General features: G+C 48.7%; 8 protein-coding genes across 8 annotated transcripts; 4 read left to right on the top strand and 4 right to left on the bottom strand.

Moving 5' to 3' along the window:
• Window positions 1–176: 176 nt before the first annotated feature.
• On the bottom strand, window positions 177–2,814 carry DEU56DRAFT_984116 (WD40-repeat-containing domain protein). The gene is made up of 8 exons (XM_041359985.1): window positions 2,792–2,814; window positions 1,403–2,732; window positions 1,324–1,353; window positions 1,065–1,271; window positions 947–1,015; window positions 759–890; window positions 585–704; window positions 177–531 (listed from the first exon to the last, which is right to left on the bottom strand). Exons 2-8 carry the CDS (start codon window positions 2,408–2,410, stop codon window positions 493–495), a joined length of 1,605 nt encoding a protein of 534 aa, XP_041203186.1. The 5' UTR covers window positions 2,411–2,732; window positions 2,792–2,814; the 3' UTR covers window positions 177–492.
• Window positions 2,815–4,342: 1,528 nt separating this feature from the next.
• DEU56DRAFT_760402 (uncharacterized protein) lies at window positions 4,343–5,004 on the bottom strand (the record flags this gene model as incomplete). The annotated part of the gene is made up of 3 exons (XM_041350430.1): window positions 4,343–4,573; window positions 4,810–4,878; window positions 4,954–5,004. 3 exons carry the CDS (start codon window positions 5,002–5,004, stop codon window positions 4,343–4,345), a joined length of 351 nt encoding a protein of 116 aa, XP_041203185.1.
• Window positions 5,005–9,770: 4,766 nt separating this feature from the next.
• DEU56DRAFT_832617 (uncharacterized protein) lies at window positions 9,771–10,416 on the top strand. The gene is made up of 3 exons (XM_041354595.1): window positions 9,771–9,969; window positions 10,021–10,138; window positions 10,277–10,416. Exons 1-2 carry the CDS (start codon window positions 9,857–9,859, stop codon window positions 10,136–10,138), a joined length of 231 nt encoding a protein of 76 aa, XP_041203184.1. The 5' UTR covers window positions 9,771–9,856; the 3' UTR covers window positions 10,277–10,416.
• On the top strand, window positions 10,083–11,758 carry DEU56DRAFT_76951 (uncharacterized protein). The gene is made up of 4 exons (XM_041351337.1): window positions 10,083–10,219; window positions 10,277–11,106; window positions 11,163–11,320; window positions 11,375–11,758. The coding sequence occupies exons 2-4, from the start codon at window positions 10,330–10,332 to the stop codon at window positions 11,478–11,480; spliced, it is 1,041 nt and encodes a 346-aa protein (XP_041203183.1). The 5' UTR covers window positions 10,083–10,219; window positions 10,277–10,329; the 3' UTR covers window positions 11,481–11,758.
• A 2,976-nt stretch (window positions 11,759–14,734) lies between these two features.
• DEU56DRAFT_76751 (uncharacterized protein) lies at window positions 14,735–16,953 on the bottom strand. The gene is made up of 6 exons (XM_041351168.1): window positions 16,192–16,953; window positions 16,004–16,132; window positions 15,847–15,953; window positions 15,646–15,789; window positions 14,919–15,591; window positions 14,735–14,863 (listed from the first exon to the last, which is right to left on the bottom strand). The coding sequence occupies exons 1-6, from the start codon at window positions 16,914–16,916 to the stop codon at window positions 14,848–14,850; spliced, it is 1,794 nt and encodes a 597-aa protein (XP_041203182.1). The 5' UTR covers window positions 16,917–16,953; the 3' UTR covers window positions 14,735–14,847.
• A 552-nt stretch (window positions 16,954–17,505) lies between these two features.
• DEU56DRAFT_760399 (uncharacterized protein) lies at window positions 17,506–18,157 on the top strand (the record flags this gene model as incomplete). The annotated part of the gene is made up of 4 exons (XM_041350429.1): window positions 17,506–17,585; window positions 17,652–17,753; window positions 17,804–18,046; window positions 18,106–18,157. 4 exons carry the CDS (start codon window positions 17,506–17,508, stop codon window positions 18,155–18,157), a joined length of 477 nt encoding a protein of 158 aa, XP_041203181.1.
• Window positions 18,158–18,250: 93 nt separating this feature from the next.
• On the bottom strand, window positions 18,251–18,675 carry DEU56DRAFT_760398 (uncharacterized protein; the record flags this gene model as incomplete). The annotated part of the gene is made up of 2 exons (XM_041350428.1): window positions 18,251–18,424; window positions 18,487–18,675. 2 exons carry the CDS (start codon window positions 18,673–18,675, stop codon window positions 18,251–18,253), a joined length of 363 nt encoding a protein of 120 aa, XP_041203180.1.
• A 580-nt stretch (window positions 18,676–19,255) lies between these two features.
• Window positions 19,256–23,057, top strand: DEU56DRAFT_873634 (uncharacterized protein; the record flags this gene model as incomplete). Its single annotated transcript, XM_041355873.1, has 12 exons — window positions 19,256–19,283; window positions 19,444–19,616; window positions 19,675–20,046; window positions 20,093–20,280; window positions 20,329–20,494; window positions 20,542–20,690; window positions 20,743–21,140; window positions 21,192–21,383; window positions 21,434–21,572; window positions 21,688–22,313; window positions 22,365–22,612; window positions 22,836–23,057. The coding sequence occupies 12 exons, from the start codon at window positions 19,256–19,258 to the stop codon at window positions 23,055–23,057; spliced, it is 2,901 nt and encodes a 966-aa protein (XP_041203179.1).
• Window positions 23,058–24,999: the final 1,942 nt, after the last annotated feature.

The following is a 24,999-nucleotide window of genomic DNA, read 5'->3' as shown; positions in this document are numbered from 1 at the left end:
ACAAGGACTTATTTGTTCTTGTTTGATCTAGAAGCTCTTACCACACAAACACAAACAACCCAACTCATGGCACAGTCGGGGAGCGCGAGCAATTTCAATTTGATGTCCGAGTCGTGATTTCGATACTATTCAAACTACCCTAACACATTAAATGTTGGAGGCGGCTAGTGGACGATCAATGCATTCGATACATTTTCTCGGAGCACACTTGGATCACCATGATGCTGGGCGCGTGGTCAATTGCGACTCTGCGAGTGTCAGACCGAGGACGCGAGTCCTATATTCCGCGTGTGCCATTGATACAAGGACGACAAGTAATCAAAATGAAACAGTATGTATACAAACTAATACAAACTACGAACTATTGTGCATTGCCAACATCCTCGAGGGAATCACTTTAGAAGCAGAAACACAACCGGCCACTTCCTGAGCTAACTGTGACCATGAGCCGCGTCACGGTTGCTACTCGTCACGCCATCCTGGCGGGATCTGTTAACGCGCTCCAATCGCCATCGAGGAGGCATCCTCAGTCTGCCATGAGACCAGCATGAATAATAGCAGAGAAACGCCTTGCACCAATGCACGTCTGGGAGTGAATCATTGTCAGACGATTCAACATCCTGAAGCACTCCAGATTGTTGACTAGAAGGATGCCGTGTATCATCAACTTTCCTGTATTCAGGTAAATTGGCAGCAACAAGACGCTGTAAGGCACCAATCAGCAAAAAGGGAAGTAGATGTGAGAAGATCTACGTTACAGTGAATTTCCGCCCGGCTGCGACTTCAACGACCGGTGGACCGTGGCTATGTCTTGGTATGAGGAAAGAAAGGTGCTGACGTAGAAAATGTGTAACTCCGTTCGAGGGGTTAGGCGGAGAACTTATTTCGAACTGGAAAAACACTGAGTCAATCATTCATCGCGAGTTTACTAAAAATGAAGACTGACCTGATCGAACTGAGTTCCGGCCTGCAACGAAGCGGAGCGGTTGGGAGGCAGGGGCGACGTAGCAGGAAACTGGGAAATAATCGAGTCAACTCTGAAAGAACTGACGTAAATGACCTACATCTAGGGGACCACGAGGTTGATTGCTGCGATCAGGGGGAACGGCGTTCGTGCCAGAAGTGAAGTGAAGGAGGTTTCTAAGGCGAAGATAAATGGGCTGTTGTCGGTCTACAGTAGGTGGAGGTCTTTGCCGCCTAGGGGTAAAGGATGTGGCAGGCGACGTCCCTAGGTTATGACGCACTGCAGTAGGGCGACGGGTTGCATCGGACTACAATGATTCGTAAAAAAAAAAATAATTTAAAAATGGACGTGATACCTACCTGGAGTAAACGCTCGAGATTTTTATTGGGCTTCGAGAGAAGATCAGTGAGCAGAAGATAGATTTGCACAAATACACACTTTTGAGATGGTGGACTGTGCTTCCAGCGCAGCCAGCACAGAGGGTGGAGTGTTGCATATGTAGATCTCGCGACCAGCGGTCGTGTAAGCTAGGTGGCGTAAGTCGGGTGAGGGCACGAGTAACGCAACATTCTGAACGTGGAATGAGGCGAGGAGCTGGCGGGTCTCGAAGGCCCATAATTTAATGTCGTGATCTTGGGAAATACTGGCGACGAGAGCACCGTCAGATGACAATGCTAGATCGGTGACACATTTGGTGTGGCCTTCGAATGCAGCTCCAACTGTCTCTAGCGTGAACGCATCGAACTCATGGATCGTTGTAGCTTCATCATTTGTGAAATCGCATGCTGCTATGATGGTGTTGTTTTCATTCGTCCAGAACACTGGCGCAAATGTCATGCTCGGATTGCCGCCAGATTTTCCTGCTCTGACGTCCAATGTCTCTGCGTGGACATCCCAGACCTCAAGGCAGTTCCTCGCCTCTGACTTCACTGCGAGCTTCTTCAAGTCTGGCGAGAATCGAACAACACCCACCCAATCAACACTCCTGAAGGGACCGGCCACGAGTTCGCCGGTCTTCAAGCTCCATATTCGCGCTGTAGCATCCCATGATCCGCTTGCCAGCAGCGTACTGTCCGAGGATATATCAATGCAGGTAACCCTCTGTGAGTGGCCTTGAAACGTTTTGACGATCCCGGTCTCAACCTCGCAGGCCTTGAGCTCCCCATTATCAAGCTCTCCACCACCAATGGAGACATATCGACCATCCCTTGAAACCGCCACCGCATATATGCCTTCCTCACAAACATCCCGCGCCTCCGCAATCTCCTTGCCCTTCTGCATATCCCATCTTCGAGCAGTCTTGTCCCTTGATCCGCTGATCATCTGCTTGCCGTCTGGGAAGTAGGATATGGATGAAACGCTCTGTTCATGACACTTCAATGTCATTACTGGTGTCAGAATCATACTGGTCGCCGAAGCTGGAGGCGGCATCGATGTTTTTTTCATGACCTATGTTTTTCAAGCGAAATTAGCAAGTAGCCAACTTCGGTGGGACCTATCCTTCGTATGTGTTTGAATGAGTGTTTGAAGTTTGAAGGAGCGGCGGTGAACTCTCCTCGTGCCCTGCAGGCCTGACGTTGATAGTACGGATTTGAAGTTTCCAACTCGGTCGAAAGCAATTTGCCTCCTGGAGCTGGTCGTCAGTTGCTTCACGACAAGAGTATTTGATGTTACCAAGAGGTCAGGAAGAAGAGAAATCCAGCGTGATGCATCAAGCATTGCACGTTGCGCTGCTGTCGGAGATTCCTTAACGCGCCCCTGGGGCCTGCTGCATAGCCGCGCCATTAGCAGTCAATATAAATCCGCTTCACCTTGCTCCTCGCTCACGGTTATGGCCAATGTTCCTGTGTCAAACTCAAAGTGCATGTCCTTTCCATTTCCTACCAGTCAGTCTGTTAGAACCAACAACGGACTTGGTCAAAGGTCCTGTACATGGTTGCGAATTATTGGGTGGTGGCAAGACGTCGGCTGCTTTCAATTTCGAAGTTTCGCACGCGTCCGAAGACCGACCACCATCTGCATCAATGCCCAATGCCCATCGCCCAATTGCCATCGTTTCAACTGTTCTCTACCGTGGCCACTCCCCCGCCTCCCCTCACACAACCTTGCAGGCATTTCCACCACAGCCCCACATTTCGCATAACAACAAAACCTGCGTCGTTAAATCCGCATGCATTCTCTTCACGAACAATGTCTTTGCGGGACTCTTCTCCCTCCCTGGATGCCATAGCATTGTTCGAACTCTCTCTGAAGCTCGAACAAGCATGCAACACTTTGTACTAACCCGCATACACAATGCTAGTCTTCCTTCGATCTTCCCCCAGGCCCCAGCCCTTCTGACATGTTCGCGAAGGCGGGAATCAGATCCATGGGACTCTCATCATCAAGCGAGACATTCTGGAATAGTGTTTTGACTCGCGCAGCGAAGTACAACAAGTATTTGCGGATCGCTGTGGCTGCAATATCGTCGTGTATGGTGTAGAGGCGGATCTCCGTCGAACTCTCCTCCATTCGTCGATACAACAAAGGTACACTCAGATCCTCCGAGCCACTTCCCTTGGCTGCTTATGGTGATGTCTTTCTGTTCTCCCATGATGATCGTGTTCAAATCATGTACATGCTATGGTCACCATGAATTGACTTTATTTTCCAAGAGAACACCTGACTCGAGACCATGACATAACAGCTCAGATCTCATACTGAAAAGCGAATGAAATCAAGTCCCTGCATCCATTCTAATAATACACTGGCCTTGTACAACGAGAGCTCGGGATTTAAACCGAAATCATTCCAAAAGAATTGTCTGTGTCGGCGTGGAGGCTTCTTACGCACCTTCGAAGTTGCACGTTCGGAGTGTATTTGCTTCAGTGCTATCTTTGGCCCTCTTCTGCCCAACTAGCAACGTAGCGAAATTTCTACGAGACACGACCGTCAGGTAGTTTTCTAGCAAAGTCCCTGTCAGATCTGTTACTCAAGGTTACTCGGAATGCGGCTCATCGTTTGCAAGTGTGATCATGCCTGCATCTGACAAGACGATTTTAATACCTTGATGTGAACCTCTATGGCGCTTTTTGATCTAAAGCACCGGTCCCCCTAGAATTATACTAGGGTTCAGGAGGGTATCACAAGAGCGGCAGGTCCGCATCTGCCCAGAAGCAAGTCTAGCACAAACAGAAGTAAATTGGCCATTCGGAGCAAGTCGACATTCACCACCATTGTTCTACAATTCTGTGCGAAAACACGCGAAAAATGATACCTATAACAATGTCATGCGTTATCAGAATCCGTGTGAAATTGTTGGGAATTCAACGAACGTAGATGGGCGCAGATACATTGAACTAACCGTAATCATATGCCTTCGTACCAGAGCTTGCAATCCTAGCGAGGCTCAACACGCTCCAAGCGCCATCGAGGAGGCATCCTCAGTCTCCCATGAGACCAGCACGAGTAATAGCAGAAGAACGCCTTGAACCAATGCACGTCTGGGAGTGAATCGACGTCAGAAGAATCAGACGAGGGATTATCCTGTGGTGCGGCAGTCTGTTGTCTAGAGGGGTGTCGGGTATCGTCGACTTTCCTATATTCTGGTAGTTTAGCTGCAACAAGCCGCTGCAGGACACACGTCAGCAAAAAGGCGACAGAAAATAACAAGGCTGGGTTACAGTGACTTTCCGGCCGGCTGCGACTTCAACAACTTGTGGCTCATGGCGGGATCCGGACCTGTGGAAGGAAAGGCCCTGTCGCAGGAACTGCGTGACTCTGTTCGAGCGGGGGGGCGGAGAACTTATTTCAAACTAGATAGGACTCAGTGATGCATTGCGAGTGGATTCAAAATTAAGACAAACATGATCAAACTGAGTTGCAGCCTGCGCTGAAGTCGAGTGGGTGGGAGGCAGGGGTGACATAGCAGGGAACTGTGGGAAATGCGTGAGTCAACTATGAAAGAAATAAGATAAAGCGACGAACATCCCATGAATCGCGAGGCTGACCATGTCGTACTGCGTTTGTACGAGAAGCGAAATGAAAGAGTTTGTGAACATGGCGAAGGAATGTGGGTTGCTGATGGTCTAATGTATGCGAAGGCCTTTCATGCCTTGGAGGGAACGATATAGCAGGTGATTTCGCTGGGGTACTACGCACGACAGTGGGACGACGGGTTGCGTGAGACTGTAATCATTCATCTGATTGGGCACCATGGTGAAAATGAACAGTGTGGTACATACCTCGAGTAAATTCCGCAGGGTGGTATCAGTCTTCAAGGGAAGGTTAGTCCACCGAAGATGAGTTCATGATGCTGGCGAGTGCTTACTTTGGGGAGGATAGAATGTATTTCCGGTATAGCAAGCAGAGAGGATGTAGCATTGCATATGTGAATATTGGGATCACCCCAGGTCGTGAAAGCTAGTTGAAGTGAGTCTGGTGAGGGCATGAGGAATTCGACACCGGGAACGACGAAGGAGGCAAGAATTTGGCGGGACTCAAAGGTCCAAAGCTTGATGGTGTAATCGTTACTGGAAGCACTGACGAGGAGGGCGCCATCAAATAAAAGTGCTAGGCCGGTGACAGTTTCCGTATGCCCTTCGAAGGGAGTTCCGACAGTCTCCAGCGTCGATGCGTCGAATTCATAGATCGTCTTGGGTTCTGTGTCATCGTCTTCCGTAAAGTTGAATGCAGCCAAGATGTTCTTGTTTTTGTTTGTCCAGAAAATTGGCGTCCATGCAGTGGATCCTTCTTCACTGTATGTCCCTTTCCTCACGTCCAATTTCTGTTTTTGGATATCCCAGACCTCAAGGCACTTCCCCACATCCGACTTGATTGCGAGCTTCTTCGAATCCGTCGAGAATCGAACTGCGCCCACATCATCAACGCTCTCGAATGGACCGGCCACGAGTTTGCCGGTCTCCAAGTTCCATATTCGCGCTGTATAATCATCTGACCCGCTCGCCAGCAGCTTGCTGTCCGCGGAGATATCAATGCAAAAGATCCTCTTTGAGTGCCCTCTGAATGTCTTCACGATCCCCGTCTTAGCCTGAAAGGCCTTCAGCTCCCCGGTGTCGTCATCTCCACCAGCAGTAACAACCCATCGACTATCCCTTGATACCGCTACTGCCAGTATCTCCACCTCGCAAACACCCCGCGCTTCCTCAATCTCCTTTCCTGACTGCAAGTCCCATTGCCGAGTGGTTTTATCCCGAGATCCACTGATCATTCGCTGGCCGTCCGGAAAGTAGGCTATGGATGTAATATCCACGGCATGTGCCGACGTCATTACCGGTTCCAGCCTCAGGATCATATTGACGTCCAAACCGAACGGCTGCGTCGATGTGGAAGCCATGGTTGTATCTCCGCGAGCGAAATAACAGTCAAGTAGTCAAGATATCCTTTGTATGCGTGCGTCCGAAGGAGCTGCGGTAAGCTGTCCTCGTGCGCTGTGAGCCTGATGGCTGATAAAGATTTTTATTATGACAGCGCTTACCCTGCTGAAGCCGATGGTCAGTTAAAGAGGCTGGTAAAGAGAAAGAGCGAGGAAATCTCGAATGTGAGCACAGCAGTTCTCCTTGCTTATATCCTAACACGCTTCTGCATGGCAGTGCACATCTATTCATTTCAACTTTGCTTCTCCTTGCTTTTCACTCACAGCCTCATAGCCATTGCCGATGTTCCTGTGTTAGAGCGTCAATTTCAATTTCCCACCAACCAGTCCCTTAAATGGCTAAGTATCATAGATAGCCAAAACGTTACATGTGTAGCATTCAATTGATTTCCTGGCCCTTCATTGCGGTTTCAATTTCGACGCTAGTGGCCGATTTCCCTCGTTCCATCGTCTCAACCGTCCTCAAGTCCATGCTCACCCGATCCTCTCCCTTCACAGACCCACGCACGCACCATTGCAGATGTGCATGGGGACGATTATCCCGTACTCCCTACCAGCCCGCACCGCGGGTGATGTCTGCATCGATATCTAATTCAACAAAAACAGTCACGTTCATTGACCTGTGACTTCACATATCCGACGCGATTGCAAGTATTCCCGCACGGTGTGGACAAGGAGGCGCGCAAAGGGTGGAAAGCTGAGTGTATACCACATCAGTCCCCGGAGCTTCGAATTTCAATATTACCGGATGAGTCTTCGTGAAAGAACATCTTGGCTCCTCGTCATACGAGGCTGCCTCGTATTGTCCCAGTCTCTGCGCACCCACATCGATCCTCTTCTCTCGGGCTCGCCCTGGATGTCATAACATCAATCGACCTCTCCCTACCGCTCGAACAAGCCTACGACGCCCTTCACAAACCCACGCACTTGATGTTATTCTCCCTCGATATTCACTGGATCCACAAATTGGTCATCATCGTATCCACCGACCTGCTGCTGTGAATATCGAGCTAGTACGCTCATCATTCATTGCATTGGTATAGCCAAAACAATTCGAACAACAAAGCCTGTGCTTAGATTATGATCAGCTTTGAGACAATATAAATGTAATCCCGCACACTGTTTTCTTATGTATCCGCGTTATCCAAGCTATCACTTTTGGCCTCTAGGCATGTCTGAGCTGATAGAGTATCGTCCATTTGCCGTTGCCATATTTATGATCGGGTGAGATGCTGAGCAAGGGATTCATGTCCAGAACAAATCCAGTACGGAGCTGACAATGTGGTATCAAGTTGAACGTTGGATCCAAAGAGCCAGTACTCGTGATGGTTGCTACAGATCGGCAGAAAGGTTCAAAACGGTGGGCACCGGAGTCGTCATGACAGGCTGAAACGTTCATAAAATATTAATATTTATGAGGCATGTGCCAAGGGTCCATCTATACAATGTCAGCCCATGTGTGACGCGAGAAAAATACGATGGTACTCACCCCACACCAACGGAATTGGCCGAGTGCAAATGCTCGCCCCAGCTCCCAAGTTCCAGCCTGAGCAGTTGGACAGGGTCTCCAGAGACATCTTAAATTATAAGTTGAGGTTGTGTTGCTACAAAGGTGGTGATTAAGAGATGGGGGAGAATTCCCTGCATCAGTCTGGTGCGTAAATGATGTGGGTCCTTCTTGCTCTTGACTACACTGAACATGAGAGGCAAGTTCACCAACGCGGCGATGCGGTCACCAGGCCAGCTCAGGGTTGTCGTCCACCGTGCATCCATCTCCCGGTCATTCTCGAGGACCGTAGTGCTGGATGTAATAAACAGATGATGTTTTGATGTCAGCAAATGGCTACCAAGGAAGAGCTCACCTCATTGAAGGAGGAAGTTAAGTTAGTCCGGCTACTTTTCAATGTTGACCGTGTTTGATTGGATAGTGTTTGAAAGAAGGGTACAGAGGAAATCAGATCTAAATCTGTCCAACCGATCATCCTGAAACAACCGTCACTCTCGTCGTACATCGTCGCCTGCCGTAGGACACTCGACTTCAACAAAATTGAAGATCTTGCTGCCATCCTGTGTGAGATCGGCGTGAAAATCAAGATGACATGAACGTGTCGGCAGTTTTTTTAAAAATTATGTAAATTCGATAAATGGGTTTAGCAAAACAAACTGACCGAAATAAACTATGAATACATTTGAGCGATGACCATGATGTGACTTTCTCTGACTAGATTTCACGGAGCTGACATTCGAACACAGAGAATACGGCCAAGCGTTCGTCATCTGGATAGGCGCCCATGTTGATATTGTCGCGGTCTCTACCGATAGCGGAATCCCTCCCATTTCTCACAAGGCTGAACGTTAATCCCGGTTTCGTCTTCATCGGGTCTTCATCGGGTTGGACAAGGCCATATCGAAGCGACGCCCGTAATATCTACACGTTGATAGGTGAGTTGTCTTCTTGTAGGGAGGGGAGGGCGCAGATGCTGACATATCGGCAAGGTGGTTGAAAAGCGATTATGTTCACCCACAACGAGACCGTCCTATTGACCCAAGTTTTGATGCCGACGTGCTCGATGTGAGCGTTGTGCATAGTACGGGGACATTGGTGAGCATTTTAACTTATTTTCATTTTGCCAGTCGGTTCGGTGCCTTTTTGAGCGGGGTGGAGTCGGTTGTCTTGTCTGCGCGCTTTTGATGAGCTGGTGCGTGCCGAAAAACCCTTTGACGGGGATGTATTTTGAATACAATGCGCATCATTCTCTACTCACCTTGACCTTGCGTGCCATACGCGGGACGGAAACATGTCGGTTGATGCGGGCCCTTTATGCTGCGCTTGTCCTTGTCTCACTGGAAATATAACGCATTGATCCATCATAGGAATGCCCAAGCATACGGCGGGCAGGCCCCTACACAGATTTAGTCCAAGTCAACTCGAAACTCAAGTCAAGGACCAGCACTAATCAACTTCCCGCAGGTGCGCAGCGATCTCACATGACACTACATCTGCGAGGCGATTCATGAGGTCAAGTTGCCCGTCGCGCTTGACTTGATGGTACGGCTCTTACCTTGACCTTCGTTTGCATGGTCTCTTATCGTGATCTGACATGGTCCGCTTCACGCAGACGGAGATCATGCGCCAGACTATTACGCAGGGTGCTCATTCAAAAACACGATGACCAAGTGTCATGTGATAGAGAAGGGAGGCGTGGAGATCGCATTCTACTATGCGTGGACCTGCTCTTGGCCATTGGGAGACGCGATGCAAGTTGGACGCGTTGGAGAGACGCACCCTTCTATTGGTGGTTGGACGGGCATATCATTCGGTGGTGTCATAAGCATGCAATATCTTGTTCAATATATTTATATTGATAAATCCTGTCGATTAGATTTCGTGTATACAATTTTTGGAAGCAATCAATACCCAGCAGCATACAAAAAAAAAATCATGTCCGTATACACGAAGAACATGCTCAGCCAAAGGGCAAAGGAATCCGAATATTGAGATCCAGCGGTCGTGTTCAATGTTTGTTCACCAATACCTTATTCTACTCTTCACGACGGTCACGCTAGTCGGTCGTCCCCGCAGCCTCGTGGGGGATTATCCGGGCATTTTGGCCATTGTCAAATCTGGTCGGTGGAAGCATTCCTTTGTATAACACCAGGCTGTGCTCACGATGCCGCTTAGTATGGGCAAAAGGTGTGGACAATCACACGAAAAAGGAAGTGATATGTCGGAGACACTTTGGAACCTCCACCAAACACCAAAGCGTGACATACATCTAGTAGGGGTTCCAACACCTTAAATACTACCACCTGCGTCTCTCTACTTCTCTTCAACATCCATCGCACTTTCCTTGCAACATCTGCCATATAACTTGTGCATTGTCAGTTACTCCTGTTCACTTCCTCCACCTTCTGTCGCTCATCTTATCCTACCACAGTATAAGGCCTAGCGCCATCAACAATACATCTCTCAAGAATTCTATCATTAACTATGGACCGCTACGCGACTGAAATGAACGAAAGTTCCATCCCAGGCCCGTCCCAAGATGAGCCTCAGCCACAACTCCAACATGCCGAACCTGTTCCTTTCGACATGTATGCCGATTCATCTCAGTACGCTCCACCTGGGCCGGCTCCCACAGCGCACGGAATGGCGACCGCAGTGTTTGATGCTGGTATGGCACAATACGGACAGCCTCCCCTCATGCCGGATATGACGGGGCCTGTAGCCGTTCCTCCATTCGCAGCGCATTTCCCCCAGTCTCAGATGGTCCCAGGGCCATTGTACGACCACTCCATCCCTCCTCCATTTGCACCCTATTTCCCCCAGCCTCAGATGGCTCCAGGGCCATTGTACGACCCCTCCATTCCTCCTCCGTTTCAACCCTATTTCGCCCAGCCTCAGATGACCCCAGGGCCATTGTACGACCCTTCCATCCCTCCTCCGTTTGAACCACATTTCGCCCAGCCTCAGATGGTCCCAGGGCTATTGTACGACCCCTCCATCCCTCCACCGTTTGAAAACTATTTTCCCCAGTCTCAAATGATGCCTGGGCCATCACACCACCCCTTCGCCCCTCCTCCCTGTGGAATGTATTTACCCCAGCCTTCAGGGACATCGAACGGCTACCCTATCCCTCCCCCACAATCTTATGATGGGTATGCCGCGGGCCCCCAGTTCATGGGTTTCATGCCGTATTACTATCCCTCCCCACGCAAGACTCTTAGGAAACGCCAACGTTTGGACTATGATGCACCTCCCAATTTCGTGAGTGAAATTTATTTAGTTAGTCGGAGCTATCTCACTGACGACTGTTTCATCAGCAACGGGTCGTAAAGCGTGGCAAGGTCGAGTACAAATGCCTTCTTAAGCAGTGCAAAAAGACAGATTCGATGAATAAAGGCAGTATGCTGAAGCATATCGATTCTAAGACGCACAGTGGGCGCACCGGTCAGCATTTATGTGAATACTGTGGCAAGGAGTAAGTGCCACGCGTCTCTTAAGTGCGACTGTGAAGCTGATACATTGATTCTAGCTTAAGTCGCTCGGACTCTTTGAATCGTCATTACAAGTCTTGTTCCAAAAGACCTAAAGGACCTGGTGATTCGACCCCGGGTTCGGGCGAGTCGTCGGAAGATTGATTTATCATACGGTTTCGATTGGAACAAGGTTCTAGATATCTCCCTCGGACAAGATCATCGGGCAAGTTTGCATTATATCATCATTTGGACTGCATAATCCATCGTTCATGGACCACACATTACATTATCTGTCATTTATATTTCTCTGCCGTATCCGCCTGTGGGCATCCTTCTTTCATTACATTTCTTTATATTGCGCGGTCGTATCTGCAGCACCCTCCACTCATTATATTGCTCTGTCGTATCTGCAGATCACCTCACTCATTACATCTCACACCATACTTATGCATGAACGCATCAATGCTATAACTTTCTTTGACCTTGTAACAAAACTGTCTGAGCATAAGGCATTCCAATGCGATTTATAACGCAAAGAAACTCGGGCGACCGTGCATCTATAGTGGGCCCGCTAGACTTGTATGAAACATTGTATTCATGTGCCCGAAGCATGTGATCACAGCATTAGCAGTAATTTTCTCTTATAACCCTACTAGTAGCTTCATGAAACTCAATCGTGCCTCTCCATCCTCGAAGGCGAACTATCTCGCCTCCGCCCCTTTCTTCTTATCTCAAATTCCTATCGTATCGCTACCTGGACTTCCCTTTCCGAGCAGCATGGAGACTCACCCATGTACGTTTTCGATGACCTCGACAAAATTGATGTGACTTTCTCATTGCTTGCTACATGTGTTAGATTGTCGATGTTGACTTGTTGCTCGCAGATGTCTCAAAATATTCGTTATATCAAAGGTGACAGGGCTCGGACTAAGGGCGAGGACAGAACTCAGTCTTGGTTCAAAAGACTATTATAAATCATACCTAAGGGCGAGGACAGAACTAGTAGAGTAGTAGTTAGTAGGAGTAGAGTAGGGATGTCAATAAGATAGCTCACCTCAGTCTTGGTTCAAAAGACTGAGGGAGATCATTCGACGAGGAGAGGAATTAATACGTTTGATTGGAACGGAGAACCAATAGGGAACGTGTATGACGCATGGTAGGAGGAGTGTTCGTGTATGTAAAATGAAAAGACTAAATACGTATAGCGGTCATATCTTGATACTCCCACTCGAACGCAAAACGCTAGAGACGCGGGCGTACTCATTCAGCTGGTTCTTCGTTTGATGGTGAACGAAGAGCGAGCGAGTGTCGATGGTTGCGGAAAAGTTTTCGTGGTAGGGATTTCGTGAAAATGTCGGCAATCATATTGTGTGTGGGTACATAGGGAATGATAATGGTCCCGTCGCTGACTAGATCTCGAACGAAGTGATAGCGGACGCGAATGTGCTTGGCCCGGTCGTGGAATTGAGGGTTTTTCGTAAGTGCGCGACTTCCATTATTATCACCATATAGCGTGGTGGGGGTGATCAGTGAGAGGTCAAGGCCAAAGTCACATAGCAGCTGGCTGAGATGGATCTGCTCGCGGGCCGCGTTAGAGAGTGAGATGTATTCAGCTTCAGTGGACGAGGTTGCAACGACGGACTGCTTTTGGGAACGCCAACTAATGGGGGAACCGAAAAGAAAATAGACATAGCCCCCAATTGAGCGGCTGTCATCTTTATCAGACGCGAAGTCAGAATCCGAATAACCGATGAGTCCTTGGTTGGACAAACCAAAAGTCAAGGAGTGATGTGTGGATCCACGGAGGTAACGAAGGAGATGGTGAAGCTGGCGGTAGTGTTCAATGCCAGGGTTGCTCAAAAATTTTGACAGCGCCGATACTGCATATGCGATGTCGGGACGACTAACACGCATGGCGAAGTTGAGTTCCCCAACAACACGCGCATAAGGCATGTGCGCAAATTGCTGCACTTCGGCTTGAGTAAGGGGTGCAGACGACTTTGTCAAGGAGATCCCTGGAACCATGGGGGTGGATACTGGTCGGCAATCCGACATCCGAGTTTCACTGAGGATCTGTTCGAGGAAGGAGGATTGGTTGACGGTAAGGAGCTTCTTGGAGCGATCTCGCGTAATGTGCATTCCTAAGAAATGACGCGCTTCGCCAAGATCCTTCATTTCGAAACGTTTGCTCATCTCCAATTTGAAACCGTTGAGGAAATCCCGACAGTTCGATGCAAGCAACATGTCGTCGACGTAAACGAGGAGCCAGATGGTCTTGTCATCTTTACGTAGAACGTACAGACTATAGTCTGCTTCACTGCGAACAAAGTTAAAACCCCAGCCCATAGTGTTATAATGATATATCTATACTGTACCGTTAGCCAGAAACTCTAATACATCATTCTGTTTGCCCATCCACTATCCAGAATGGATGTATCCCTGGGGTGGCATGGATGTATCCTGGGGTGGCTGCTTTACCGGCTTATTAATCATGTTTGTGAGGGGTCTAATACTATACGTGGACATTGTCCACCCGTTGGCCCTTTGCGTCGGCTTCCATTGATTCAATTTGATTGGATCTTTGGAGATCTTTGGATGGGCAGGTCATCTAGGTCCATTGGCCCAACAATACGGGCAGATCTCTGATTATATGTGCCTGTGCCTATGTGCCTGCCTTCATACCCTGCTTATGAACTGCCTTTGTAGTCTTTTCGCTGTGAGTTTCAACGACACCTTCGGTAATGTCTCATCAAGGGCGTCTCCCTACTTTTCTCTGCACTCAACGTTCAACTTCACGCGATTCTTTGGATTTCTCGGCTGTCTCTGTGGCTCTTCACTTTTAGGCGATGGTCAAGCTAGGCTGGTGCTCACACAGGCGAGTTTGTTCTTTTCAGTGACACTTGTCGAATTTGAACTTGCTTTGATTGGTGGTTTAGAGGTCCAGAACCCTGACACGAAACATTATTAACCTGCTTCACTCGGTTCATTTTCATCGACTCATCTTGCTCTTGACCTCCTACCCCAATAGCCTGGAACCATTGTCGTCAATGCTGGGGACCTTCTGGCACGCTGGCACAACGATGTCCTCCGCCCAACCCTCCATCGTGTAGTTCTTATCAGCTTCGACGGTCACAGGGGGGAGGGGCAGAGGGAGCTCGTGGATGTGTCGTCAAGGTCAGGGTCTATACGCTCGATCTGTGTGAATGAGGATGTGGGGGTGGATGGGACTGACCAGATGATTCTTGGTGACCGCACGGACATGAACTTCAGTTCCGCAACGCCGGTATTTTTTTTCGGGGACTGTGTAGCGGATCTTGCGAAAGTCTCAAACATCTAGATCACATTTACAATTCAAAACAATGATTCGCCGCTCGTCGTTTGCATTGCTGCAAGTTTGTTGGCAAATTTCACACTCTTAAGTTTCGAGAACAGGTGTTCATTACACGATTGGCAAGTACTACGCATATATCACAAAGAATAAATGACGGGCAAGATGAAATGAGCGAGTTGCGGGAATATGTTAGATATATCACACTTTCGTCCTCCTGTCCGACACATTCAGTCAAATTGAGAATCAATGGTTCGATATCAATAACTCACTTAGGTCCATGGTCTGAAGACGTATCAGCGGGGCGCTTGTTTTCCTTCCGAGAACCGCCAATCGCGTTCGCAGTGTCGTTGCGTGTTGATGGCTTGGGGATGCGCTTGGTCCTGCGTGTTTCAAGCGCTGGCCCATCTTTCTCAGTATTGACACCTATGTCATCAAGACATTCGCTACCCGAGGTAGGCGCCAATGGGTCCCCGTCCAATGAACCAGTTGTCGAAGCATGCGCCAATGGATCCACGTTCAACGAACCAGTTGTCGAAGCAGGAGGAAGTTCACTGGTAAGTGTTCCAACCGGTTGGGGAGTGTGAGAGACAGCGGGCAGTATACTCAAGTTGCCGGTGGTATCTGGTGGGGGAATGGAGGTACTGGCGGTGGTTGTGAGAGGTGATGCCGAGTGAAGCGTTGACATGGGCGGCAGAGTAGTGGTTTCGGTTTCTGATGCACCTGGTTCTAACGCCAGCTGAACCTCCAGCTGAGCAAGAAATGCATCCAAGTCCGGAGGCATATAGGTATCACTGTATGAAGGGAGCAAAGGCGTCGTGGCTGACTCCGGAAGGACGTGAGATTGTGAGGGGAGTTGATCAAGCGCAGGCTGCGCTGATTGCACATCAGACCATAGTGATGTATCCTCCATGGACAAGGTATCAGGAACGCCGCTGTTGGTACCTGACAACGATACATCAATCATGGATAAGTAATGGGCAGTGTCACTGCTGGTACCTGATGATACATCCAAAAAGGACAGAAGGTCGTTGCCTGACTCATATAGATCCAAGTCAGTGGCATCCAAAGGTGTCGATAAGCCACCTGTGTCGCCACTGATTTCACTACTGCCCTCTTGTGGTGTCGATACACCAGCCTCCGCTGTTGAAAATCCAGTCAGTTCAACAAATTTAATTTCAGGATTAATTCAAAACTCACGATGTACTCGATGCAGAAAATCCCGGAAAGGCTCCATCACACTAACATCAAACCCAGGGTAAGCCGTGTTAAAGTTGTTACCTAGCTTGGTTTGACCAATATGAAAACTGGAATGGTAAGATATGGCTGCATTTTCTTTAGTGAATCGCAAGCTTACCTATAGACGTCAATTGCCCCATGTGCCTCGGGAGATGGACCCCCAGCAAGGAGGGAGAACGACATCCCAGTTGCCTCCGCCAGCCCTTTCAGGAATGAATTGGCGACTGCCGCAAGTTTATCGAGGTTTCTTTTCGAAGTGGAGGTAAGCTGGCAGTATGAAGCACGTAATTATGAGTCAAAGCTCACCGTGAATAGTCAGACACTTGGCTCCGTCCGTCTTGCTTGATTTGGAGTTTGCGCTGCTTCTCGTCTTCAAGATACTGCTTCACTTGATCTTTGATATCAGGTGACTCCTGGGCATACAATGCTGCAGTCTCCTTCTTCACAAGAGCGACACGTTCGCCATTGGTGAGTGTCCTGTGTTCCTGAACAGCTTTCAGGGATTCTTTTACGGTTGGCTGAACACGGGTCGTATAGAACAATTTCGAGTATGCCTCTTGTTCTTGAAGCATACGTGTGGGCTTCTCGCACTCAGTAATGCTGCGAATGACGGCATCAATTACATTCGTTGTATCCGCCTTCGCCTTTCTCCCTGTCTTTGAACTTCCCAGGCTATTTTTGAATCGTGTAGATAATTTCTTTGTCGCATGTATTAGTTGAGTTGTTTGTTCATTGCCTAATGGGCCAATACTCACCGCTTTACGTGCATCACAAGCCACACCCATCTCAGCTTCCTCTATTAACGTCAGGGGTCCTACCTGCGTGATATGACTTGGCCTTGGTTCTGGGAACTCTTCGAACCATTGTTCGTTGAGGTCGGCAAAAAAGTTCTTGTAATTCTTGTGTTTTTCGCTCTGCTTTACCTTGAATTTTTCATACCAAGGTTGCAGCCAAGCCTCTTGTTCGACTGATGTCCACTTTGGAGGGGCCATGCTATTTTTGTTATGTTTTAGTAATGCTTTGCATATCATATGTTTCACGTACACTGACTTGATAAGTTTTGCCGGGTTGCAACCGAAATGAAAATTTACAGAAGGAGATATGTGCTAATGGGATTGCAATGTGCCATCATTATCCCACGCACGGACAACCTGTACCTTGCAGCCGTGGAACACTTCATATTTATTGAGTTGTTTCATGTATACTATAGCTATTGACCATGTATTCTAGTTTCTAGTTGCAACCAGACTGATGCTATGTACCCATCGTTCATTTTTCAACAAGTGCTAGGATTTAAATGTTGAGTTTTGCAATGAGTTCAATAAAAGTCCAACAACGTGTGACCAGTTGTAGCGACTTGAAACCCCCGCGATTGAAATACAATTGAAAGGTCCCGGAGTGATATTCATTTGCTCATTTTTCACTCATACACCCGATAGTTGACTTGTACATAGTTTTATCAAGAAGTAAGTATTACGAATGAGATGCCAGGACACAGAGTCAGTTGATTAATATCGATTAATGGTTCAACGGTGAGTTTCAATCCTATAAAAGTCCAACAATTTGACCGACCAATGCAAACAAACTTTGACCATCAACACTTAGTATATTTCTTCACTCATGGGCCGACCAAAGCTGTACAATACACCCGAAGAACGCAACGAAGCTAAACGGGTACACAGACGGTCATACTATGCAAGGTATGTTTCTATCTACTTGAAGTTGGTACTTACGAGAGGCTATGCCAACATCTGACGTTTTCACAGGAACAAATCTGCAATTAGTTCCATGCGGAAAGAAAAGTATCACGCTCGACAAGCCACCAGGCGCAACGATGCGGGTGTTCTGCCCTGTAGTTCATCAACGATGTACGTCCCAACTATCGAATTCAAGTACATTATATTTATGAAATGTCAAGCGAACAGGATGTACCTACTGGTACCGAACCGACAAAGAAGAAACTGCGCTGCAGCAAGCGAGATCGCATGACAGTTTACCTCGGAGGTGAACCATATGACATTATCAACGGCCTTTTGTTGGAATACCTGGAGATGAAGTCGTCAGAAAAACTTCGGGCAGCCGTAGGAGTGATCGAAGAGATATTCCTCGAGACTCGGCAGGCAGAAACCGACTTACTCATGCAAGGAGTTGTTGGCAAAAGGTATGCCAAGGCCAGTCTCGCTACAAAAAATGTCAAGGACGTGCTCTCTGCACTGGAAGATGTCTTATGCGATGTTTTGGTGGATGGTATGGACTTGCAACGAAAATATGACAATAATGAGTTTTTATTTCAACAATTATGGCAGTAGTTTAATTGCTCAGCGCTCAGCGCAATGTCATCTCACATACATGTGTACATACAAGCTTACATTGATGAGCTCTCGCCTTTGTGAACATGAGCAAAAATTATGTTTACTACCATAAAGATGGCGGGCCATTTGGGTACTTGACGCAATGTCCGTCCTGAGTCCCGCAACAACCTGAACAACCATACATCGAACGGGCGCGCCTTGGGCGAAGCCACGCCCACCGAAGCCAGCTGATCAAGGTCTAAAAATATGTCAACTGTGCAATTATGAAATGGAACAAGGTATGACTCACATATTCGCGGTCTTTTTCAGCTAAACATAGCTCTTTCTTCTGATCTTCTGTCAACTTGACCTCTGCCTCCTGGTCAGGCCATAGTACGTCCTGCTCAGGCCAGCGCTGCAACCATCCCTCCAATAGATTCACATTGAATGTCTTAGGTGTCGGGATCGGGAGATGTTGGAATTCGGTGAGGCGAGGCATAAGCCAGGTGTGTTGTTCTTGCGTTGGCTGCCACTGATCTCCCATCTACTCACGATCTTGTTAGTTCCAGCGCTGGAGTGCGAACACGTGAAATCCTACCTTTTTTTGGAGCGTGAATGGAATAAGTGGGCAGGTATGAAGGACCATGATACGGACAACTTTTTAAGGTGAGTTCCCTTATCCACTTTGATATATCGTCGTAGGGTGTTTGATGCCTCACGATATATCCCCTGGATGGATGCTGAGCTAACTTCCTTCTACTAGTATCGCAAAAACCACCATACCATCATCCACGGGGATATATTCCTGTGGCTTCCAGAGTGCTCATCAGCACGATGTTCAGTACCGCCAGTACCGCCTTTCAAGTTGTTTTTACACAGTTATGTCAGCTGGCGGTCGCCCATCGAAACGCCCCAAACTTATCCGGCATGTCCATCATGGAACTATCGACCAGGTCAATACCCGACATCACAACTTCACCCTGCAGGCCAGTGGCGACTTTAGCCTTCGAACATCTTACCTGTCTGCTCCCAAACCTGCTGCAATAGAAGATGAAGACGTGCCTCAACATGTACCTAGTATGGACCCATGGAATGAGACTACGTTCAGTCAGGACATAGGCGCTTCAGAGTCTGATTTTGATGAGTCAATTCGAGCACGGAGCCAAAGAACACCAGGAGTAAGTCATCTGTTTCTGTTCGTCCGGCACTTATTTTTGAGCATGTCTATAGGATGATCCTATCGCTGTTTGGCTGCAAGAACGCCAAGTATACTTGGATGAACTCATCTGTTTGGAAGGGCGAGGCAAGAGCGCTGGTGAACCATGTTCATGTGGGGATCTTTCCGCCTCTTTTCGATGTCAAGATTGTCTGTCCCCTCTGCTATATTGTCGCACATGCATTTTGCGATCACACCTCAATATGCCGTTCCATAGAATGGAGGTTAGTAGAATGGTTACCATTTGTACCGTACTTGTATTCTGATTCATCACACTTTTAGGAATGGAAGGATGATTTTTTTCACGCTGTTACCCTCAAGTCTCTAGGCCTTCGCATTCAACTTGGTCACAGGTTGGGAGAAACATGCCGTCGCCCGAGGCCTGCCTCTCACGATGACTTTATCATCATTGATATTCATGGTATTCACGAAGTCGGTCTAGACTTCTGTGGCTGCGAACGCGAAGCCTCTCACTACAAGCAGTTACTTCGGGCACGTTTGTTCCCCGCGACAGTCACCAATCCTAGAACCGCTGCAACGTTCGGCGTCTTGAAGTTTTTCCATCTCCTTTCATTCGAGTCGAAAGTATCGGCATATGAATTCTATCATAGTTTGGCGCGCCAGAGTGACAATACTGGTGTCACACCAATACGAGTAGGTTTCCTTTTCTTTTATGGAACTATACTTATACAACGTCTAGGATCGCTACTCTGTGTTTCTTAGGATTATGCGCGAGTGGAGAAATCTTAGGTCACTGAAGCGCGCTGGACGCGGTCACGATCCCGCAGGCGTCAGCGGAACTCGAGAGGGAGAACTTGTTCTCCTATGCCCAGCATGCCCACAACCCGGTAAAAATTTACCGGACGGGTGGGAATCATTGGGTCAACAGTGAGTGATTCTACCGCCTGTGGCGGAATACATGCTAACATATATCAGATGGATGTATAGTGTTTTTCTCGCAATAGACGCGAACTTCCGTCTTAAGCGCCGAGCGATCTCCTCCGACAGGAAAGACCCAGGTCTCAGTAACGGCTGGGGCTACTTCGTCAACGAGGGGCATTACAAGGCCTACATAGCTAACAGCTCAGCTGCCATACAAGAGGTACATACTCTTAACTACAGTCGTGCCCGCAAACTTACTATCAACAGAGGAGCACTTGCGTGAGCCATAGCGCCGTGAACATGGCGGATACAAAATCGTCGAAAGGATTTGCTGCTACGGGCGTCGGTACAGTCGACTGTGCCCGCCATGATATGAAATTAGCAAATGGTGTGGGGGATTTGCAGAAGGGCGAAAGGTATGCGTACTTCGGTCTGCATTTTCTGCTTACCTATGGCATCACACTTTAGATATGTAAATATGGACTACCTCGTGTTTTCGGCGCTGTTGACATTTGCGAGCCTCAAGGCTGTCAATTTCTCTTACGACATCGCGTGCCAATGGCACAAGAAGCTTTGGAGTCGTGTCCCTTCCCTGCCACCCCGCCTTCAACCAGACCTTGCCGGAAAGACATTCCGCTTTTTTGTCCCCAAGTTTCATCTGGCGGCTCATATCGAGGCGTGTCAAACAATGTTTTCGCTGAATTGGTCCCCCGGTGTTGGCAGAACCGACGGAGAAGCCCCCGAACGTGGCTGGGCAAATATTAATCGCGTTGCTACCAGTACTAAAGAGATGGGTCCTGGAGCACGCCGAGATACACTGGACGACTATTTCGGAGACTGGAACTGGAAGAAAATCACGTCACTAGGTATGTACCGTCTTAGCTGCTGCCATAGTTGTCTCACATCTCGTCCATCAGGACGAGTATTGTTACGGAAGGTCATCGAAGCGGTTGGCGCTGAGCAAGAGCATCGCATCGCACTATCCGAACTCGAAGGCTCAATCCGAGAGTCCGAACTAGGTGCCTCCTCGCTCGCAGAATGGAGAGAAGAGATTGAGACTTGGGAGGTTGATCACACCCAACCTAATCCTTTTGAGAGACGGGTTGATAGTATGTATTCCTTTTTTCTAAGGACTGGTACACTACTAACGCTCTTGCAGCCATGACTCAGGCAGCCGTTCGGCTGGAGCTCGCAAAACAAGATGCCAAGGAGTTGGAGGATGGCACTGCTGTGTCCCTTCACTCTGAGGTATCTTGCAGTATCCTCATCAGTACTGGCATTGATCTTGAACATACCCAGTGAGTTTCCCATGTGGATTACGCGATGAATATGAACTCATTTTTTTTATAGACGTCGACTACGTGCAGACGCAGGATTACTCGGTCAACATCCAACCGACAATCAATGCACCAGCATTTTGACCCGCAGCAACGCCCTCCTCCGCCGCATAGATGCTTGGATGACAATTCAGACTTTGTACATGCCATCAGTCGCGAACCTACGTGCCAATAGGTTGGTTGACTTGTCAAGTGACGACGACGACGATAGTGGCTGTCCCAAGCCAAATCCCAACTCTGGAAAGGCCGAAGACACGCAGCTCCTTCTGCCTTCCGAGGTCTGTGATCATGTACCATGTGATCGCAAACTCCTCGAAATCGAATGGTCTCTCCGGCTCGCACAAGGCCACGATGCACTAAACGAGTGTCGCACTCATATCCGCCTTCGTCGGCAGCTGGTCCAATTCAAAAAACATCACATACGCGGTCAAAATCCCAACACTCGCGCGAGGAAGACGCTCGACGCTGTCGAAGAACGCCTGGTCATGAGCCACGCAAAATACTCACGTGCACGTAAGGCACTGGTTGCTCTATCCAAACATCTCGATCACACCGGTTGGGAACAAAAACTACAGCCGCTCACAAGATCTCACCTCCGTCCTATAGGGGACTTTGCAGGGAAAACACAAGGCACAAGTATAATGTCCTGGATATGGCTCACGCGTGGAATCTCTAACGACGATGCTGAAAGTTTGCAAGACTGTAAGTGTCCGCTTTCACGTTAGTATGCTCATAGCTAATTTGGACCTACAGCGCTTCGTGTTGAGTGGTGCAAGGCAAGGGCACGTCAACACCGTTGGTCCGAGGAAGTCCGACTTTTGTTGGAAGAGATGCGGCGAGTTCTAGCCTTTTTTGACTGGCAGGTGCAATGGTGGGAGGACCGTACTGGTTTGCGAACGCTGGCTAAGTCAGAGGAGTCGGAGGGCTTGATTGCGTATGCGAAGCGGCAGGCTTTTATTCGGCGCAGGCTGTCAGCATCGTTCAAAGAGAAGTGGAATGATGTTCCAACGCTGGTGGCTTCCGGGATGGGTATTGACATGACAGGCGACGACGAATATGAACATCCCTGCCTTGATATCCCTCCTCGCGAAGATTTAGTAGACGACGATCACGATCATTAGTATTATTGATAGACTAATACACTTCGATTGATTGTACCTAAGTTATGAAGCATTTGTCACCTACCTTCATTTGATGCAGTGACCAATACCTTAGATCTACTAGCGATTCACGGTGTTCGTTGATGGGGGCAGTGACGAGTACCTTAGATCTACTAGCGATTCACGGCGTTCGTTGATGGGGGCGGACAAATACTTACCTCGCCCGGCGCAGGAGGTGCTCACTGGGCACAGCCTCCAATGGATAATTGCACATGAAGGATGTATCTATGTGTGGATGGCTAGACTAAATGATGTATTAGGGTTTTTGGCTAGTAAGCCAGTTTGATATATCGTACCCCCACCATCAGGTGAAAACCCTCTTTTCGTAAGAAATCATCAAGGGTCTTGTTCCACTGACGACCGGCTTGCTTGAGTCCATAGATGGCCTTGAGGAGTTTCCAGACCCAGTCTGGATGCTCAGCGTCTTCGAAGCCTGGAGGTTGACGCATGTAGATCTCTTCGTCAAGCTCGCCGTTGAGAAAGGCGGTCTTTACGTCCATTTGATCGAGTTCAAGATCAAACTTTGCGACCATGGAGAGTAGCGCACGTACGGTGTCGTATTTCGCAACAGGAGCAAAGGTGTCTGTATAATCTAGTCCTTCGATCTGCGTGAAGCCTTGCGCAACAAGGCGGGCCTTGTGACGGGCAATCTGGCCATTTTCATCATACTTGTGTGAGTATACCCACCGTGAGCCGACTGCTTTTCTCCCTGATGGGAGTGGTGTTAGGACACCCACTCCTTTTTCTCCCAATGAGGCTAACTCTTCATTCATCGCACTTTCCCAATGACCCGAATCCATTGACGAGCGAGCGGCAGCTATCGTTTTTGGGGGAACCTTCCGTCCATCAATCTTGCTGCTGTCCGCCAAGGATACGTGCTTGGCAGAGTGCTCGATGGTAACGTCGGGGGTAGCACTAATAATGAGGTTTTCTTCTTCATCATCCTCCTCCTCAACAGTGACCGGTACGTAGGTCCAGCGTCGCTGTACTGGGACGTGTTTAGTCGGGATGGCAACAGTTTTCGGAACTGCCGGTCTCGCATCAATGCGCTGACGTGTTGAACGTCGTGGCTCAGGAGATGGTACCGTATCTACCAGGACTTCAGCGGGAACGTGAGGGGCATTGTCGTTCGACTGCGGGAATGGTTGTGGAGGTTCAGGGATGAGAGGAGCAGAGGCCGGAAGTACTCCCACTGAAACGGTACTGGGTCCTGGTAGTGCGATTTCGGAACCATCTTCTCCAGGTCGTGTGATTTTGAAGCCGCCTTCTGATATCGGCAAATCATGTGGCAATGCGGGAGTGGGCTGCTGCGTTAATATGCGCTGGTTGTACAATTCAACGAGGGGCGAAAGAACTGAGTTGGGGGTGCCGTAGAAAATCTTTTCATCAAAAAGGACATTTCGAGAGCGCACCGTCTGTCGTGTCGCCGGGTCCCATAGAAGATATCCTGCGTCCTTTATGTGCCCCAATAAGAAGCACCGTCTTGAAACAAACTCATACTTGTGGCGATTGTCGTCTGGGATGTGAGCATACGCGAGGCAGCCAAATGGGCGTAAGTGCGAGACATTTGGTAGTTCACCATAGAAGAGTTCAAACGGCGTTCTGTTGTCAGTGGCCGATGACGGGAGGAAGTTCTTGATGTATACTGAGTTGAGGATAGCGTGACCCCAGAACGAACGGGGAAAACCACTCTGGTGGTGGGCACTTAATGCTCGGGTGGCAATGGTTTGATGTCCACGTTCTGCAACCCCGTTCTGTTCGGCTGTATAAGGCATCGTAAGTTCGTGCTCAATTCCTTTACTACGCAGGAATTCAGTGGTAGCATGAGAGACGTATTCGCCGCCGTTATCACTGCGGAGGCGTTTGACCCGTTGTCCTGACTGGTTTTCGATCCAGGCGATATATCGCAGAAGATGCGAGTGTACCTCACTCTTGTGCTTAATGAGGTAGATGGTCGAAAAACGCGAGAAATCATCTGTGAAGGCAACGAAGTACGTTTCGCCGGATGGGGTCGCAGTGTTGACGGGTCCCCAGACATCAGTATGAACAAGTTCAGCGACGTGTGTTGCGCGATGCCGAGCATGAGACGGGAACGGCAATCGTTTCTGTTTACCCATTAGGCACGACGGACAGTCAATGTGGTCGCCAAGTCCTGCAGATTTGTTTAGTAGGTCAAGGGACAGTCCTACTACAACCTTCTCAGCTTTGCGCAAGGTAGAGTTTGCAGC

The sequence above is a fragment of the Suillus clintonianus genome (genome assembly GCF_016758775.1).
Source record: "Suillus clintonianus strain FC179 chromosome Unknown DEU56scaffold_118, whole genome shotgun sequence".
NCBI lineage: Eukaryota > Fungi > Basidiomycota > Agaricomycetes > Boletales > Suillaceae > Suillus > Suillus clintonianus.
This window is presented reverse-complemented; position numbering and strand designations above follow the sequence as displayed.

What these genes read in the sequence shown, in the direction of transcription:
- DEU56DRAFT_984116 (XM_041359985.1), bottom strand. Translation starts at nt 2,410, where the DNA reads ATGAAAAAAACATCGATGCCGCCTCCAGCTTCGGCGACCAGTATGATT. An exon ending in AACCTCGTGGTCCCCTAGAT is followed by an intron (nt 1,016 to 1,064) that starts GTAGGTCATTTA and finishes ATTATTTCCCAG; the next exon opens with TTTCCTGCTACGTCGCCCCT. An exon ending in ACAATGATTCACTCCCAGAC is followed by an intron (nt 532 to 584) that starts GTGCATTGGTGC and finishes GTCTCATGGCAG; the next exon opens with ACTGAGGATGCCTCCTCGAT.
- DEU56DRAFT_832617 (XM_041354595.1), top strand. Translation starts at nt 9,857, where the DNA reads ATGTTTGTTCACCAATACCTTATTCTACTCTTCACGACGGTCACGCTA. An exon ending in GCCATTGTCAAATCTGGTCG is followed by an intron (nt 9,970 to 10,020) that starts GTGGAAGCATTC and finishes GATGCCGCTTAG; the next exon opens with TATGGGCAAAAGGTGTGGAC.
- DEU56DRAFT_76951 (XM_041351337.1), top strand. Translation starts at nt 10,330, where the DNA reads ATGGACCGCTACGCGACTGAAATGAACGAAAGTTCCATCCCAGGCCCG. An exon ending in ATGATGCACCTCCCAATTTC is followed by an intron (nt 11,107 to 11,162) that starts GTGAGTGAAATT and finishes CTGTTTCATCAG; the next exon opens with CAACGGGTCGTAAAGCGTGG. An exon ending in TGTGAATACTGTGGCAAGGA is followed by an intron (nt 11,321 to 11,374) that starts GTAAGTGCCACG and finishes CATTGATTCTAG; the next exon opens with CTTAAGTCGCTCGGACTCTT.
- DEU56DRAFT_76751 (XM_041351168.1), bottom strand. Translation starts at nt 16,916, where the DNA reads ATGATATGCAAAGCATTACTAAAACATAACAAAAATAGCATGGCCCCT. An exon ending in TTTTCTGCATCGAGTACATC is followed by an intron (nt 15,790 to 15,846) that starts GTGAGTTTTGAA and finishes GATTTTCAACAG; the next exon opens with CGGAGGCTGGTGTATCGACA. An exon ending in CTTTTTGGATGTATCATCAG is followed by an intron (nt 15,592 to 15,645) that starts GTACCAGCAGTG and finishes TATCGTTGTCAG; the next exon opens with GTACCAACAGCGGCGTTCCT.